Source organism: Homalodisca vitripennis, chromosome X (genome assembly GCF_021130785.1).
Source record: "Homalodisca vitripennis isolate AUS2020 chromosome X, UT_GWSS_2.1, whole genome shotgun sequence".
Taxonomy (NCBI): domain Eukaryota; kingdom Metazoa; phylum Arthropoda; class Insecta; order Hemiptera; family Cicadellidae; genus Homalodisca; species Homalodisca vitripennis.
The window spans coordinates 94,604,090-94,619,287 of NC_060215.1; the positions used below are offsets into that span (position 1 = coordinate 94,604,090).

At 33.9% G+C, this 15,198-nt stretch overlaps 1 protein-coding gene across 1 annotated transcript in view; it reads right to left on the reverse strand.

Annotated features, from left to right (window-relative positions):
* The window catches only part of LOC124369586 (3'-5' RNA helicase YTHDC2-like), a 146,995-nt gene that overhangs the window by 105,529 nt on the left and 26,268 nt on the right, over positions 1-15,198 (reverse strand). Inside the window, exons 2-10 of the mRNA XM_046827629.1 lie at positions 15,066-15,149; positions 14,519-14,602; positions 13,972-14,055; positions 13,425-13,508; positions 12,878-12,961; positions 12,331-12,414; positions 11,783-11,866; positions 11,235-11,318; positions 7,495-7,585 (exon numbers count right to left, since the gene is read on the reverse strand). Coding sequence (XP_046683585.1) covers positions 7,495-7,585; positions 11,235-11,318; positions 11,783-11,866; positions 12,331-12,414; positions 12,878-12,961; positions 13,425-13,508; positions 13,972-14,055; positions 14,519-14,602; positions 15,066-15,149 — 763 coding nt within the window. The remainder of the gene's footprint in view (positions 1-7,494; positions 7,586-11,234; positions 11,319-11,782; positions 11,867-12,330; positions 12,415-12,877; positions 12,962-13,424; positions 13,509-13,971; positions 14,056-14,518; positions 14,603-15,065; positions 15,150-15,198) is intronic.

Here is a 15,198-nt window from a genome sequence, read left to right on the forward strand (position 1 = left end):
AACTCTGGCTGATGATTTCTAAGTGAAGACTCAAGCAGTTGATTCGTAACCATATAGGATTTACATAGAATAACATTTCAGTGAACAATTTATCATTAAATCTGTAAAATTTCAAAAACTTACTGGAGCTATAATCTAACTTGTTGTATACAATAAAATGTGGGAAATTGTGGCTAAACTTATCATGAATTCTTTAGGAGACTTCAAATTCAAATTTCAAATTTATCAAAAGTAGAAAATATTTACTATACATTAAAGGAGAAATAATCAGCAATGGCAGAATGGTGAAAGCAATTTTATTACAGACTAACCCTACCAGTAATGATTTCCATTTAAATTCCATATTGTTGATTTTTGTCCAATCTCCAGTGGGCTGAATCTCAACCTTATTTGTGAGAAATGAGAAATGAGAAAGTTTATTGTCTTTAAACATAAAATATGCAATCGACAAAGTCATTCTATGCTAAAGCTTACATCCCACTATTATATATTGTGTACATTAACAAACTTGTCTAGCGGGCTTAGTCAATGTTACAGGTAACAATTATTACATTCTTTCATCAACCAGGCTTAGCTCTAATTTAGCTAAAATTTAAAAATTTAACAACGATATAACAGAAAAATTACAAAAGGATAAATTGTAATAGATAAATTATTAACAATTAAATAAATAAACAGGGGGTACTACACTAATTTTAAAATCTTAAGGTACTAATATCACAGGCCAAATAACTTTGTACAGAGTAAAACGCTTTATCTTTGAGCCAATGTTCTAAAACTGCCTTAAATCTTTTTAATGTTACATGCCATGCCTCTTGAGGCAGTTTATTGAACATCTTTAATTTCATAATACAGTGACTACTTCTAGTGTTTTCTAATTTTATTGGTAACATTTCTATCATATGGTTTTTCCTAGTAGGATATCTGTGAACTTCTTGTCTAACCCTGAGTGTTTTTAGATTTTCTTTAACATCAACCAAGCAACAGTAAATGTATAGGCTAGGTAGAGTCATTATCTGTAGTTCTTTAAAAAGAGGCTCACAGGGCTCTCTTTCTGGGACATTTTTTATTACCCTTAGGGCTCTCTTTTGCCATATGAAAACCTTTTGAGAACCACAGCTATTACCCCATAGTGTAATGCCATATCTAAGATGAGAATGGAAAAAGGCATAATAGGTAGTAATTAGCATATTCGTTGTCACAGAATTCAAAAGCTTACGTAAAAGAAATGTGACTCTAGATAATTTTTTGCATAACTCTTGAATGTGTTGGTCCCAGCTCAATCTACTATCTAGGTGAAGTCCCAACAGTTTTACAGGCTTTACATCTTTATAAATATAGTGAGTCAAGGAAAAAATATTTTTTTCTGTTTTGTTACTATTTACAACAAGGTTGTTTGCTTCAAACCATTCTAATGCAGTTTCTATGGCTTGTGTTTCGTCCTCAAGCAGTGTATCCAAACTTTTATTCCAGCTCAAAAGTGTAGTATCATCAGCGTATAAAACTGATGGGCAAGGTAAATTAAAAGCTATGTCATTCATTGATATGATGAATAAAAATGGTCCAAGGACAGATCCTTGGGGGACTCCTGCATTCACACCTTTAAAACTTGATTTTTCTTGGCCCTGGACCACCAGGGCCAAGAAAATTATGTGGTTATCTAATTTAATAATATCCTATAAAATGTGTTAATTGTTGAACCAATTTGAAGAGACTCACTATAATAATTATGAAGAGTTAATTTAAATAATATGGTTATAAAATAACACTGTATTTCTAAATCTTGGAAATGAAAACGAAAATGAGAATTTAATTCATAACATGCCAAAACTCAACTATTGAATATTGACATCCGTAGACAACTATCGAATTCATCCATAGACTGTGTATGTAGTAATATCACTCCTCAAGAAATCAATGTCTCTACATTCACTACTGGGATTTCAGATCATAAAGCACAGCTAAGCTCAATCTACAAGTGTTCAACTCCTCTGCCCATCGTAAATTCAGAAAGAAGGCACTTAAACAAGAAAAATTTGGACCACCTAAAAGAAATTCTCCGTGATCAGGAATGGGATGAAATCATAAATACAGAAAATGTAAACACAGCGTACAAAAAACTTAGTGGCATCCTCACCTCAGCAATGAACACAGCCTGCCCTTACAAAAAGTCTAGATCCAAACAGAGGCATAACTTTAGAAGCATGTCAGACCCTGTTGCTAGCAGACTTCAAAAAGACTTTCTTGAGGCTCTTGAGCAAGAAAAATTAAGACCTGGGGTTGTGGCAAAAAGATTAACAGCAGAAAGGAAAAAAGCATACGATTTGAGATTGAAATTTTGTAGAAGACAAGCAACTGCCAACTTTATTAACAATGCTGATAACAAGCCTAAAGCGATCTGGGACACCATAAACAGTGAACGACAAAAAAAATGCACGGAATCAGCAATTGAACTGGAAGTGACGGAAAGAAAACTCAGAATCCACTCCAAATAGCAGAACACCTAAATACTTATTTCACAACTGTAGCGGAGAAAACACTGAAAGAAGCCGGTCAAAATCTTGACCTCACTGACAACCAAATGGACATAATCAACAATGTTTCTGATTTTAAGTTCGAAATGACAAATCTAACCGAGGTTGAAAAAACTATTCTTTCACTGAAATCAAAACCCTCAGCTGAAATTGACGATATATCATCCACTGTATTGAAATATATAGTCGAAGAAATCAGGCTTCCATTGACAAACATAATTAACAAGTCTCTCTTACAAGGCATTTTTCCAGACGATCTTAAAGTAGCTAAGGTTATCCCGATAAATAAACAAAAGACATGCAAAGATGCAAGTGATTATAAACCTATATCTCTTATTCCTACGATTTCTAAAATAATTGAAAAAATTGTTTTAACAAGATTGATGAGACACCTCTTTTCTAACAATCTCTTATCTGAACACCAACACGGCTTCCCTACAGCCATCATAAGTTTTGTTGAAGGTGTAATAGACCAGTTGGAAGAAGGAAACTTGACCACAGCTTTGTTCTTAGATTTTTCTAAAGCATTTGACAGTCTGGGACATAACTTACTCATTAAAAAGCTTAAAACATTGGGAATTCACAATACAGAAGAAAGCTGGTTTTCAAGCTACTTGAAAAATAGAACTCAATTGGTTGAGATCAAATATACAGTGAACAACACAACTTACCATGCAAGATCTGATCAACTTCCTATCAGTAGAGGGGTTCCTCAAGGATCCGTCCTTGGAACAGTACTCTATATACTGTTCACTAATGACTTACCCAATCACCTCAGTGAGTATGCCTCTTCTACAATGTATGCAGACGATACTGCTTTGATGTTGGCAGAAAAGCAACCTGATAATTTAGACTGTAAGGCCTTCATTGCTTTAAATGTAGCCAAACAATACTGTCATGTTAACAACTTGGCACTAAACGAAGGAAAAACAAAGCAAGCACTGTTTGGTAGAGCACAAAATGAAAATGTTGGACTCCCGATGTTAGAGGTGAAGGAAGAAACTAAGTACTTGGGAATTATTGTAGACAGTGCTCTATCTTGGACACCTCATGTTGATTTGGTCTGCAACAAATTGAGTACTGCCCTGTATGTGCTCAAAAGAGTTAGAGCTGTCACAGACCTCGCAACAGCTAAAGTTGCTTATTTCTCACTATTTGAATCCCACATAAGATATGGACTGCTTGTTTGGGGTGGATCAATTGCAGGAAATCTGAATAGAGTCCTAATAATGCAGAAAAAGGCTGTGAGAGTGCTAGCAAGCTTGGGACCAAGAGACACTTGTAGAAGTGCCTTTAAACCCTTACCGCGCGATGCACTCAAACGCTGAGTGAGGTTCACATGTTACTGAAACGCTGTGAACTCAGATGCTGAGTGCATTCAGTTTATTGGCTACAAATGACGTGTTGTTTACAACAAACGTGCTAGAACGAAGGGGAAGGTTGATTTATGGCCTGGGCAACCCAACACGTGGACACGGACCGTTCCTTGTCGACAGACAAAATATTATTTATTGTTTTTGTGTCTGGTAGCTTCACGGCGACACTCCAGGTAGCGCTGGTTGACTCAGGGTCTGCGTGCGTGTACTGCCAGCCGTCAGTCACTTGTATCTCGCTTTCAACTACGGATCGTTGCTTACTCGTTTTCTATTTTATTCAGTTACAATATTTTTTTAGTGTACAAAGACATTTTTATAGTAGTGTTTATTTGTAGTGTGATGTAGTTTATGTGTTATAATAATGGTTATTTAGTATCAGTTAGTTTTTATTAGTATTAGTGTTTCTTTTTGTGAAAATATGGCGAATCCAGACGATCCGGAGTTTGATAGTTTTGTTGAGGGGATAATGGACACATCCTTTTCGAGTGCTTTTTATCCAAATGAACCAGAAGATTTCCGATATGGACGATGTGATTTTGCACAATATAACTAACAGTGACACAGACAGTGAAAGTGGTGTTCCAAATGAAGGATTACCAAGTACTAGTGGCGGTAATCAAAATAATGAACGGATTACCAGGTATGTCAACTTTCATGAGGAACTATAGGCCTATTCCCACAAATGATAATGAATGGATAGATATAACCAATTTCGATCAAGGACCTTCTACTACTATATTCCGATTTTATAGTGTAAATACTGGGCCTAACTTGCCCACCAGCTTTGATCATAAGACAAAACCAATGGACTATTTTGCTTTATTTTTTAATGATGACTTGTTAAAATACATTTGTGATGAGACTAACTATTTTGCTAATACAAAAAAAAAAACGTTTGTTGTCACCAAATTCTCGCCTACAAAAATGGACAGACATATCTGAAGTAGATTTGAAAGCTTTCTTAGGAGTTATCATCAACAATGGGCCTTTTAACTATGTCTAATATAAATAATTATTTCTCTACTAAGTGGGTTTTAAGAAAGCGGATGCCATTTTTCAGCGATGTGTTTTCTAAGGACGAGTTTCTCAATATATTTTGGAACATCCCATTTTAAAACCACAACGAAAACGCAACTACCAAGAGATAAAGGGTTTCTTGTGAGACCTATTATTGATCATATAAAGAAAAATGTGTCAATTGTTTTATAATCCAACTAATTCCGTAGCTATTGATTGAAAGCACAGTTTCCTTCAAGGGAAATATTAGTTTCAAGGTTTATAACCCTCAGAAACCTATAAAAATTTGGAATGAAACTTTTTGTTGTCTCAGACTGTGATAACGGTTATGTTTATAATTTCATTCCATATTTTGGAAAAGAAACCTTGATTTCTGGTTCAAATCTATTGAAAACCACTCAAATTGTGAAAGTTTCTCAGTGATTCTGTAATCTATAAAGATGTAACTAATCCCAAACGCGGTCTTCATGTATATACCGACCGCTACTATACAAGTCCGGAATTAGCCGCAGAGCTATTGAAAACTCATTGCCATCTCACGGGCACTGTAATGACGCATAGGGTTGGAATGCCACGTGGAACTCAAAGAAAAATATAAAAAAATGAAAAAAGGTGATTTATTTTCGTACCGAAAAGGAGACACCTTAGTTGTGAGTTGGAGGGACAAGAGAGTTGTTTTACCATGCTCAGCACTAAGAGCAAAGGAGCAAACACGATATGACAATTTGCTCCAAGTAAATGGCCCAATCAACCTCCAATACCAAAACCTAATGTCGTCCTAGATTATACAAAGCACATGGGTTGAGTGCTGTTGATAGAAGTGACCACTTCATATCCAATTACCAATTCATGCGCAAAACAAAGAAGTGGTAAAGGAAAATATTTTTCTGGCTACTAGAAGTAGCAATTGTAAACTCTTATTTGTTGTGTAAGAGTATACAAACTACACACGGGCCGAAGACCAATGTCACATGAGGAATTCAGGGAGAGCCTTGTTGAAGATCTTGTGGCAGAGAAGGCAAGTCTGCGGAGAGAGAAGAGACGACGGCGCGCGCCAGCTGGGCCCCTTCACGAGCGGCTAAGTGGGCGGCATTTCCCATCAAAGGCAGAAAAAAGGAGAAGGTGTGTTGTTTGTATGCAGAACGACATAGACGTGACACACCATATTTTCTGCAAAACATGCACATCAACCCCAGCACTTCATGTAGAAGACTGTTTTGAAGCATATTATACAAAAGAAAATTTTTAGGTAAAATTTTGATTTTTTTATTTACAAATATGTATATATAATTTTGCTAATACAACATTATAATAAGAATTTTATTAATTTTTGTTTTATTTTAACATTACAGAACCTAAAACCAAAAACATAGCTTTTAAAATTTAAAATTTGTATTTTTTTTACACAAGTTTCAGCTTTTTGGGTACATTTAGCATTTGAGTGCATAGCGCGGTAAGGGTTAAAGACCTTGGTATCCAAACTGTTACTGCCTTGTTTATCTTTCAGTCCATCATTCACATTCACACAAGCAATGCTGAACGATTCATTGACATCCATACCCACAACACCAGAAACGCAGTAAATTTCAACCTTCAATCTCACAGACCTGCAATGTTTGCCAAAAAAACCTTCCTATGCAGGAGCAAAATTTTTCAATCTACTGCCAAGACATCTCAAAGAAGAGAAGAGACTATTGCCATTCAGGAAACGTGTCACCACCTGGCTGGCCGACAAGACATTCTACTCCGTTGAAGAATTTTCAAATTGGAGAGATTTGTCAACCTAATTTATAATTACTTACTATAATAATTTATGTATTGACACATATTCTGTACTCTACGTTCACGAATAAAGTTTGCTTTGACTTTGACACTTATGGGAAATCTGTAAACCATTTAATTAAAATTGATCACTATTGCATTAGAACTTTAATTAACTATCTTACAAATTTTAATTAATTGAAATGACAGATGAAATTAGGCCTGATATATTAGTTATTATTTAACATAAAATATGTCCTTTATTTGAAATTTGTTATTGACGATGGAAGATTTGAAAGGATTGCAGGATTTTGGGCATTTGCCATCATTGTAGATTACAAAATGTATAACACAACGTTTCGAGGATTGGAATCTATCCTCTTCATCATGTGAGGGAGGTATTCATACATGCAAAAATAAAGAACAGAAAGAAGTAAAGAAGGGAAAGAAAAGGGTTCAAACATAACCAAAAGATGCTCAGAGTCCAGCCCAGGCTTTGTCACTACACAGGGTGCAAGTCCTGAGCACAAATCACAAGTACGAGGATCACAATCACACATCACACTAGCACAGGCTACAGTGGGATACTAACAAGAGTGTTGGTCTTGGCTCTTTCATCGGTAGGACAATTGAGAATGAAATGAGCTTATATGTAAAATTTTGCATGCAATTTCAGTGAAACCTGTTACAACATGTGGTGTGGTGTAGTTCTACCTTGTACCTATGTAAGTCAACACATGTAATACACAACAAATACAATTTTAGTGGATAGCTCTAATTAAAGCAAGCGAAAGGCTATTTCTTACCCTACACTTCTTGTAGAGCAGAAGTTGCTCGCTCCCCAAGAATGGACCATAGCTCTTTGTTCCTTTGTTAATGTAGGAGAAAGTTCTAGAGCTGCAAAATCATGAAAAATAAATAGTTTAATTAATCTTAATACATTCATAAGCACACACATTATTAATTTGAATTTTTCATCACAAAATATGTTAACTGTTTCAATGGTAAGAATTTTGGCTTTAATTTTAAATAAAATTCTTGCTGATTTGGTTATCAGGCTTTATAAAATGTTAGTGAAATATACATGACAACATTCATAAATTAAAAAATGCATTTAGTTGCCAAATAGATTGTAGACCTATGGGATAATAAATGTTTATTTATTGTCCACATGCGAATACATATCATATAAAACAGGACATTTTTCATAGTATAAGAGTTATTAAAATGAAAACAACTACAAATGCAAATAATGTTTATTGTATTATGGCTTACAACATTAATAAAGTCTAATAAATACAGCAATTATGCCTTTTCATGATTCAGATACTTTAATTCTAATTTAAATAATAAAATTGTTTCATCAATGCTTATTTCATTGAGCATAATACACCAATATATATTGAATACAACAATATGCTAGACACCATATAAATACAGTATACAGTATGATGTAAAGACAATAGTTAATATACTTTCAGAAAGGGGAAAGACATAGAATATTTACTCCAGCTGTTATCTAAACAATCTTTAACAGAATAAAAACATTTGTATTACCCAACTTTGAGACATGTTTTAAAATGTTGCCTACGACTACAGGTCGCAATATAAAAATGGGTGTTACACCAAACCATCTAAGTTTTATCCTATAAGAACTATGAAAAATAAGCAAGGGCATTATATAGACAATATTAACAAAATATTAATCCCCGAGACATTCCGCAATGAAAACATATCCAAAGTAAATGTAGCTAGTGTGACAGATTTTATCAAGCTTTATCCTTTAAAATCTATTTTTTAAATAGGAAAAACACAAAGTTGGTTTTCTCTCTAATTATTCCTTGCTCTATATTAAAATATCATGATTAACACAATCGAAAGCCCTGGACAGATCACACAGCATTCCCACAGACCAATGAAATCCATCCAGGGCCCAAAATGTAGTTAACATTTTCAGCACATAAATTTTGTATTAAAACTTTTTCTAAATAAAAATTGAGATTGTTGTAAAAAAGTTGTATTCAACAAGTTTTTTAATTTAAGTACAACTAGTTGGCAATTCTCCATATTAATGACATTATATTTGTGTGGAGAAGTTTTATTTCAGATCACTTTTGATTTTTCCAGGAAAAACCCCAGATCAAGGGAGTGAGACTGATTTATAAAATTATATAATGACGTTTGAATCAAATCTATGGCATATTAATTACAAACAAGGGTATTTCATCTCACTCTGAATCCGTTGCATGTTTCAAAGATAACATGGTTTCTTAAAAGGATGATCAACTACTACTGCAATAATTTAACTTGCTGAGTTTTACAATTGACCACCTTGAGAAAGGAGAACTAGTTACAGGTATTATGCTTGATTTAAGTAAGGCATTTGATTGCCTTAGCCATAACTTAATTTTAAACAAACTTAAAATCATACTGTAGGTATCTTGCTTTAAACTGGTTAAGGAGCTACCTTGAAGAACGCAGCCAATTGATTGAAGCCAAACATACAGAAAGAGGGCTAAATCATACTGTAAGATGTGTTTGTACAGAGTAATTGTGTTTGTAAGATGTGTTTTGTCAACTACAAAATGTGTTTGTATGCAGATGACTGTAACCTAGTTATATCTCATAAATCTCTAAACGAAATAGAAAATATAGCAAACCAAAATATGACATCAATATATAATTATTTTTGTGAAAAAAAAAAAAATGTGTCACTTAATGCAGATAAAACTAAGTATATTTCATTTTGTACACACAAAAATAAACTCAGTCCACAGCCAAAAATTGAGGTTCAAAACACACAAATAGAAAGAGTAGATGAAATTAAATTTTTAGGTTTGACATTGGATGAATGCTTAACTTGGGATGGTCACATACAGGTAATTCAAAGGAAAATATCTTCTGGTCTTTACGCATTGAAATCAATTTCAAAATATTGTAATCTGGAAACTTTAAAAATGGTTTATTACTCACATATTCACTCGCATATTTCTTTCGGTGTTGCTTTGTACGGAGCAACCAGTAATGCTAATTTGCAAAGTATTTTGCTGTTACAAAAAAAGGCTTTGAAGGTTATGTTAAATTTACAGAGACAGGAGTCAGTGAAACAAATATTTTCGGATTTAGGTATTTTAACTATTTATGGGCTTTACATTATGGACACGACATTAGAAGTAAGGAAAGCTAATTACAGCTTACCTAGATTAGGCACCTTCCATAACTATTCAACTAGACACCGTAATCAATTGGCAGCTCCACAGATTAATTTGCAGTTCACAAGGAAAAAACCAATAGTTGCAGGCATTAGATTTTACAATAATTTACCTAAAGGTATCTTAGCAATTGACAATTTTCAAAACTTTAAAAATAAGCTAAAGCAGTATTTGATCAGTAGACCACTTTATTCATTTGATGAGTTTTTTGTCTTTAGTTAGTAGCCTTAAGGACTGAAATGTAAAATACACAAAATAATCTTGTACATAATGATAACCGTTATAATGACCGATTTGTCATGGGCCTAGAATAAAAATTTTGTATATTGAGTAGGCATTATGCACCTTGTATTATCTTATGATACCATAGTTATTGTAATGTATGGTATATTGTAAACTGACGCCATTTTATGTTTGTTACATGTTATGTACAAATTATGAATAAAGTGAATTTGTATTGTATTGTATAGATCCAAGCAAGCCACTAGTTATAACCAGAGGTGTATCTCAAGGATCTGTCCTTGGCCCTGTGATGTTTATCTTATTCACAAACGACATGCCACAATACCTGAAAGGACTCTGTCATACGCTTATGTATGGAGATGACACCACCCTTCTGTCTTCAGGAAATTCTGCTGACCAACTGGCAGTAAGCTGATATTTAACACTGAATATGGCTTACCAATACTGCCACACAAAAACTAGTGGTTAATAGATCAAAGACAAACCAGTTAGCATTCGGCAGATGACAAAACCAAGTTCAAACTCTTACAGAAGTTGAAGTGAAACCACAGGCAAAATTTTTAGGTGTGACTATTGACGAAAATATGTCATGGACACATCATGTTGACATCCTGTGTAAGAAATTGAATACAAGCCTTTACATCTTAAAACAAAAAAAGCCATCAGCAACACTGCAATAACAAAATCAACATACATTGTCCTATTTGAAACAGAAATACGATATTGCATAGCTATCTGGGGAGGAACATCTTAAGGGAATCTACCAAGAATTCTACGTCTTCAAAAACAAAGCGATGAAAATTCTAAATTGCCTGCGACCAAGAGACACCTGCAGAGGATCTTTTACAGACCTCAGAATTATGACTGTGATATCCCTCTATATCCAGGAAGTTATATTACATGTTGATGGGCAAAAAACTTATCTCGACGACCTTCATGACTAATGCACCAAACATATGTATTATTATTAACTAAACTGACAGGCCTAATTTAAATACATCATGTAAAGAAACAATGTATTAGGCTTAAAACATACATTTTAAAAAGCTATAAGCTCATGGATATGTTAATATACATAAAACACAACTTACTTATTTTTTCTGGATTCTCCAAAAACTCAGTAAGCTCTTTATAGATGATAGCATCACTTATGTTAGTCATCTTTTCTTCTATATCTGTAACATTAAAAAGGACTACTTATAAGCCATCAGCAACACTGCAATAACAAAATCAACATACTTTGTCCTATTTGAAACACACATACGATCTTGCATAGCTATCTGGGGAGGAACATCTCAAGGGAACCTACCAAGAATTCTACGTCTTCAAAAACAAACGATGAGGATCCTAAATTGCCTGGGACCAAGAGACACCTGCAGAGGATCTTTTACAGACCTCAGAATTATAAGTGTGATATCCCTCTATATCCAGGAAATTATATTACATGTTGATGGGAAAAACTTATCTCGAGCAGCCGACCTTCATGACTAATGCACCAAACATGTGTATTATTATTAATTAAACTGACAGGCCTAATTTAAATACATAATGTAAAGAAACAATGTATTAGGCTTAAAACATACAATTAAAAAAAACTATAAGCTCATGGATATGTTAATATACATAAAACACAACTTACTTATTTTTTCTGGGTTCTCTAAAATCTCAGTAAGCTCTTTATTGATGATAGCATCACTTGTGTTAGTCATCTTTTCTTCTATATCTGTAACATTACAAAGGACTACTTATAAGCCATCAGCAACACTGCAATAACAAAATCAACATACTTTGTCCTATTTGAAACACACATACGATCTTGCATAGCTATCTGGGGAGGAACATCTCAAGGGAACCAACCAAGAATTCTATGTCTTCAAAAACAAACGATGAGGATCCTAAATTGCCTGGGACCAAGAGACACCTGCAGAGGATCTTTTACAGACCTCAGAATTATAACTGTGATATCCCTCTATATCCAGGAAATTATATTACATGTTGATGGGAAAAACTTATCTCGAGCAGCCGACCTTCATGACTAATGCACCAAACATGTGTATTATTATTAATTAAACTGACAGGCCTAATTTAAATACATAATGTAAAGAAACAATGTATTAGGCTTAAAACATACACTTTAAAAAAACTATAAGCTCATGGATATGTTAATATACATAAAACACAACTTACTTATTTTTTCTGGGTTCTCTAAAAACTCAGTAAGCTCTTTATTGATGATAGCATCACTTGTGTTAGTCATCTTTTCTTCTATATCTGTAACATTACAAAGGACTACTTATAAGCCATCAGCAACACTGCAATAACAAAATCAACATACTTTGTCCTATTTGAAACACACATACGATCTTGCATAGCTATCTGGGGAGGAACATCTCAAGGGAACCAACCAAGAATTCTACGTCTTCAAAAACAAACGATGAGGATCCTAAATTGCCTGGGACCAAGAGACACCTGCAGAGGATCTTTTACAGACCTCAGAATTATGACTGTGATATCCCTCTATATCCAGGAAGTTATATTACATGTTGATGGGAAAAACTTATCTCGAGCAGCCGACCTTCATGACTAATGCACCAAACATGTGTATTATTATTAATTAAACTGACAGGCCTAATTTAAATACATAATGTAAAGAAACAATGTATTAGGCTTAAAACATACATTTTAAAAAACTATAAGCTCATGGATATGTTAATATACATAAAACACAACTTACTTATTTTTTCTGGGTTCTCTAAAATCTCAGTAAACTCTTTATTGATGATAGCATCACTTGTGTTAGTCATCTTTTCTTCTATATCTGTAACATTACAAAGGACTACTTATAAGCCATCAGCAACACTGCAATAACAAAATCAACATACTTTGTCCTATTTGAAACACACATACGATCTTGCATAGCTATCTGGGGAGGAACATCTCAAGGGAACCAACCAAGAATTCTACGTCTTCAAAAACAAACGATGAGGATCCTAAATTGCCTGGGACCAAGAGACACCTGCAGAGGATCTTTTACAGACCTCAGAATTATGACTGTGATATCCCTCTATATCCAGGAAATTATATTACATGTTGATGGGAAAAACTTATCTCGAGCAGCCGACCTTCATGACTAATGCACCAAACATGTGTATTATTATTAATTAAACTGACAGGCCTAATTTAAATACATAATGTAAAGAAACAATGTATTAGGCTTAAAACATACGTTTAAAAAAAGTATAAGCTCATGGATATGTTAATATACATAAAATACAACTTACTTATTTTTTCTGGGTTCTCTAAAAACTCAGTAAGCTCTTTATTGATGATAGCATCACTTGTGTTAGTAATTTTTTCTTCTATATCTGTAACATTACAAAGGACTACTTATAAGCCATCAGCAACACTGCAATAACAAAATCAACATACTTTGTCCTATTTGAAACACACATACGATCTTGCATAGCTATCTGGGGAGGAACATCTCAAGGGAACCTACCAAGAATTCTACGTCTTCAAAAACAAACGATGAGGATCCTAAATTGCCTGGGACCAAGAGACACCTGCAGAGGATCTTTTACAGACCTCAGAATTATGACTGTGATATCCCTCTATATCCAGGAAGTTATATTACATGTTGATGGGAAAAACTTATCTCGAGCAGCCGACCTTCATGACTAATGCACCAAACATGTGTATTATTATTAATTAAACTGACAGGCCTAATTTAAATACATAATGTAAAGAAACAATGTATTAGTCTTAAAACATACATTTTAAAAAACTATAAGCTCATGGATATGTTAATATACATAAAACACAACTTACTTATTTTTTCTGGGTTCTCTAAAAACTCAGTAAACTCTTTATTGATGATAGCATCACTTGTGTTAGTCATCTTTTCTTCTATATCTGTAACATTACAAAGGACTACTTATAAGCCATCAGCAACACTGCAATAACAAAATCAACATACTTTGTCCTATTTGAAACACACATACGATCTTGCATAGCTATCTGGGGAGGAACATCTCAAGGGAACCAACCAAGAATTCTATGTCTTCAAAAACAAACGATGAGGATCCTAAATTGCCTGGGACCAAGAGACACCTGCAGAGGATCTTTTACAGACCTCAGAATTATAACTGTGATATCCCTCTATATCCAGGAAATTATATTACATGTTGATGGGAAAAACTTATCTCGAGCAGCCGACCTTCATGACTAATGCACCAAACATGTGTATTATTATTAATTAAACTGACAGGCCTAATTTAAATACATAATGTAAAGAAACAATGTATTAGGCTTAAAACATACACTTTAAAAAACTATAAGCTCATGGATATGTTAATATACATAAAACACAACTTACTTATTTTTTCTGGGTTCTCTAAAATCTCAGTAAGCTCTTTATTGATGATAGCATCACTTGTGTTAGTCATCTTTTCTTCTATATCTGTAACATTACAAAGGACTACTTATAAGCCATCAGCAACACTGCAATAACAAAATCAACATACTTTGTCCTATTTGAAACACACATACGATCTTGCATAGCTATCTGGGGAGGAACATCTCAAGGGAACCTACCAAGAATTCTACGTCTTCAAAAACAAACGATGAGGATTCTAAATTGCCTGGGACCAAGAGACACCTGCAGAGGATCTTTTACAGACCTCAGAATTATGACTGTGATATCCCTCTATATCCAGGAAGTTATATTACATGTTGATGGGAAAAACTTATCTCGAGCAGCCGACCTTCATGACTAATGCACCAAACATGTGTATTATTATTAATTAAACTGACAGGCCTAATTTAAATACATAATGTAAAGAAACAATGTATTAGGCTTAAAACATACATTTTAAAAAACTATAAGCTCATGGATATGTTAATATACATAAAACACAACTTACTTATTTTTTCTGGGTTCTCTAAAAACTCAGTAAGCTCTTTATTGATGGTAGCATCACTTGTGTTAGTCATCTTTTCTTCTATATCTGTAACATTACAAAGGACTACTTATATAGACATATACAAATAAATTTG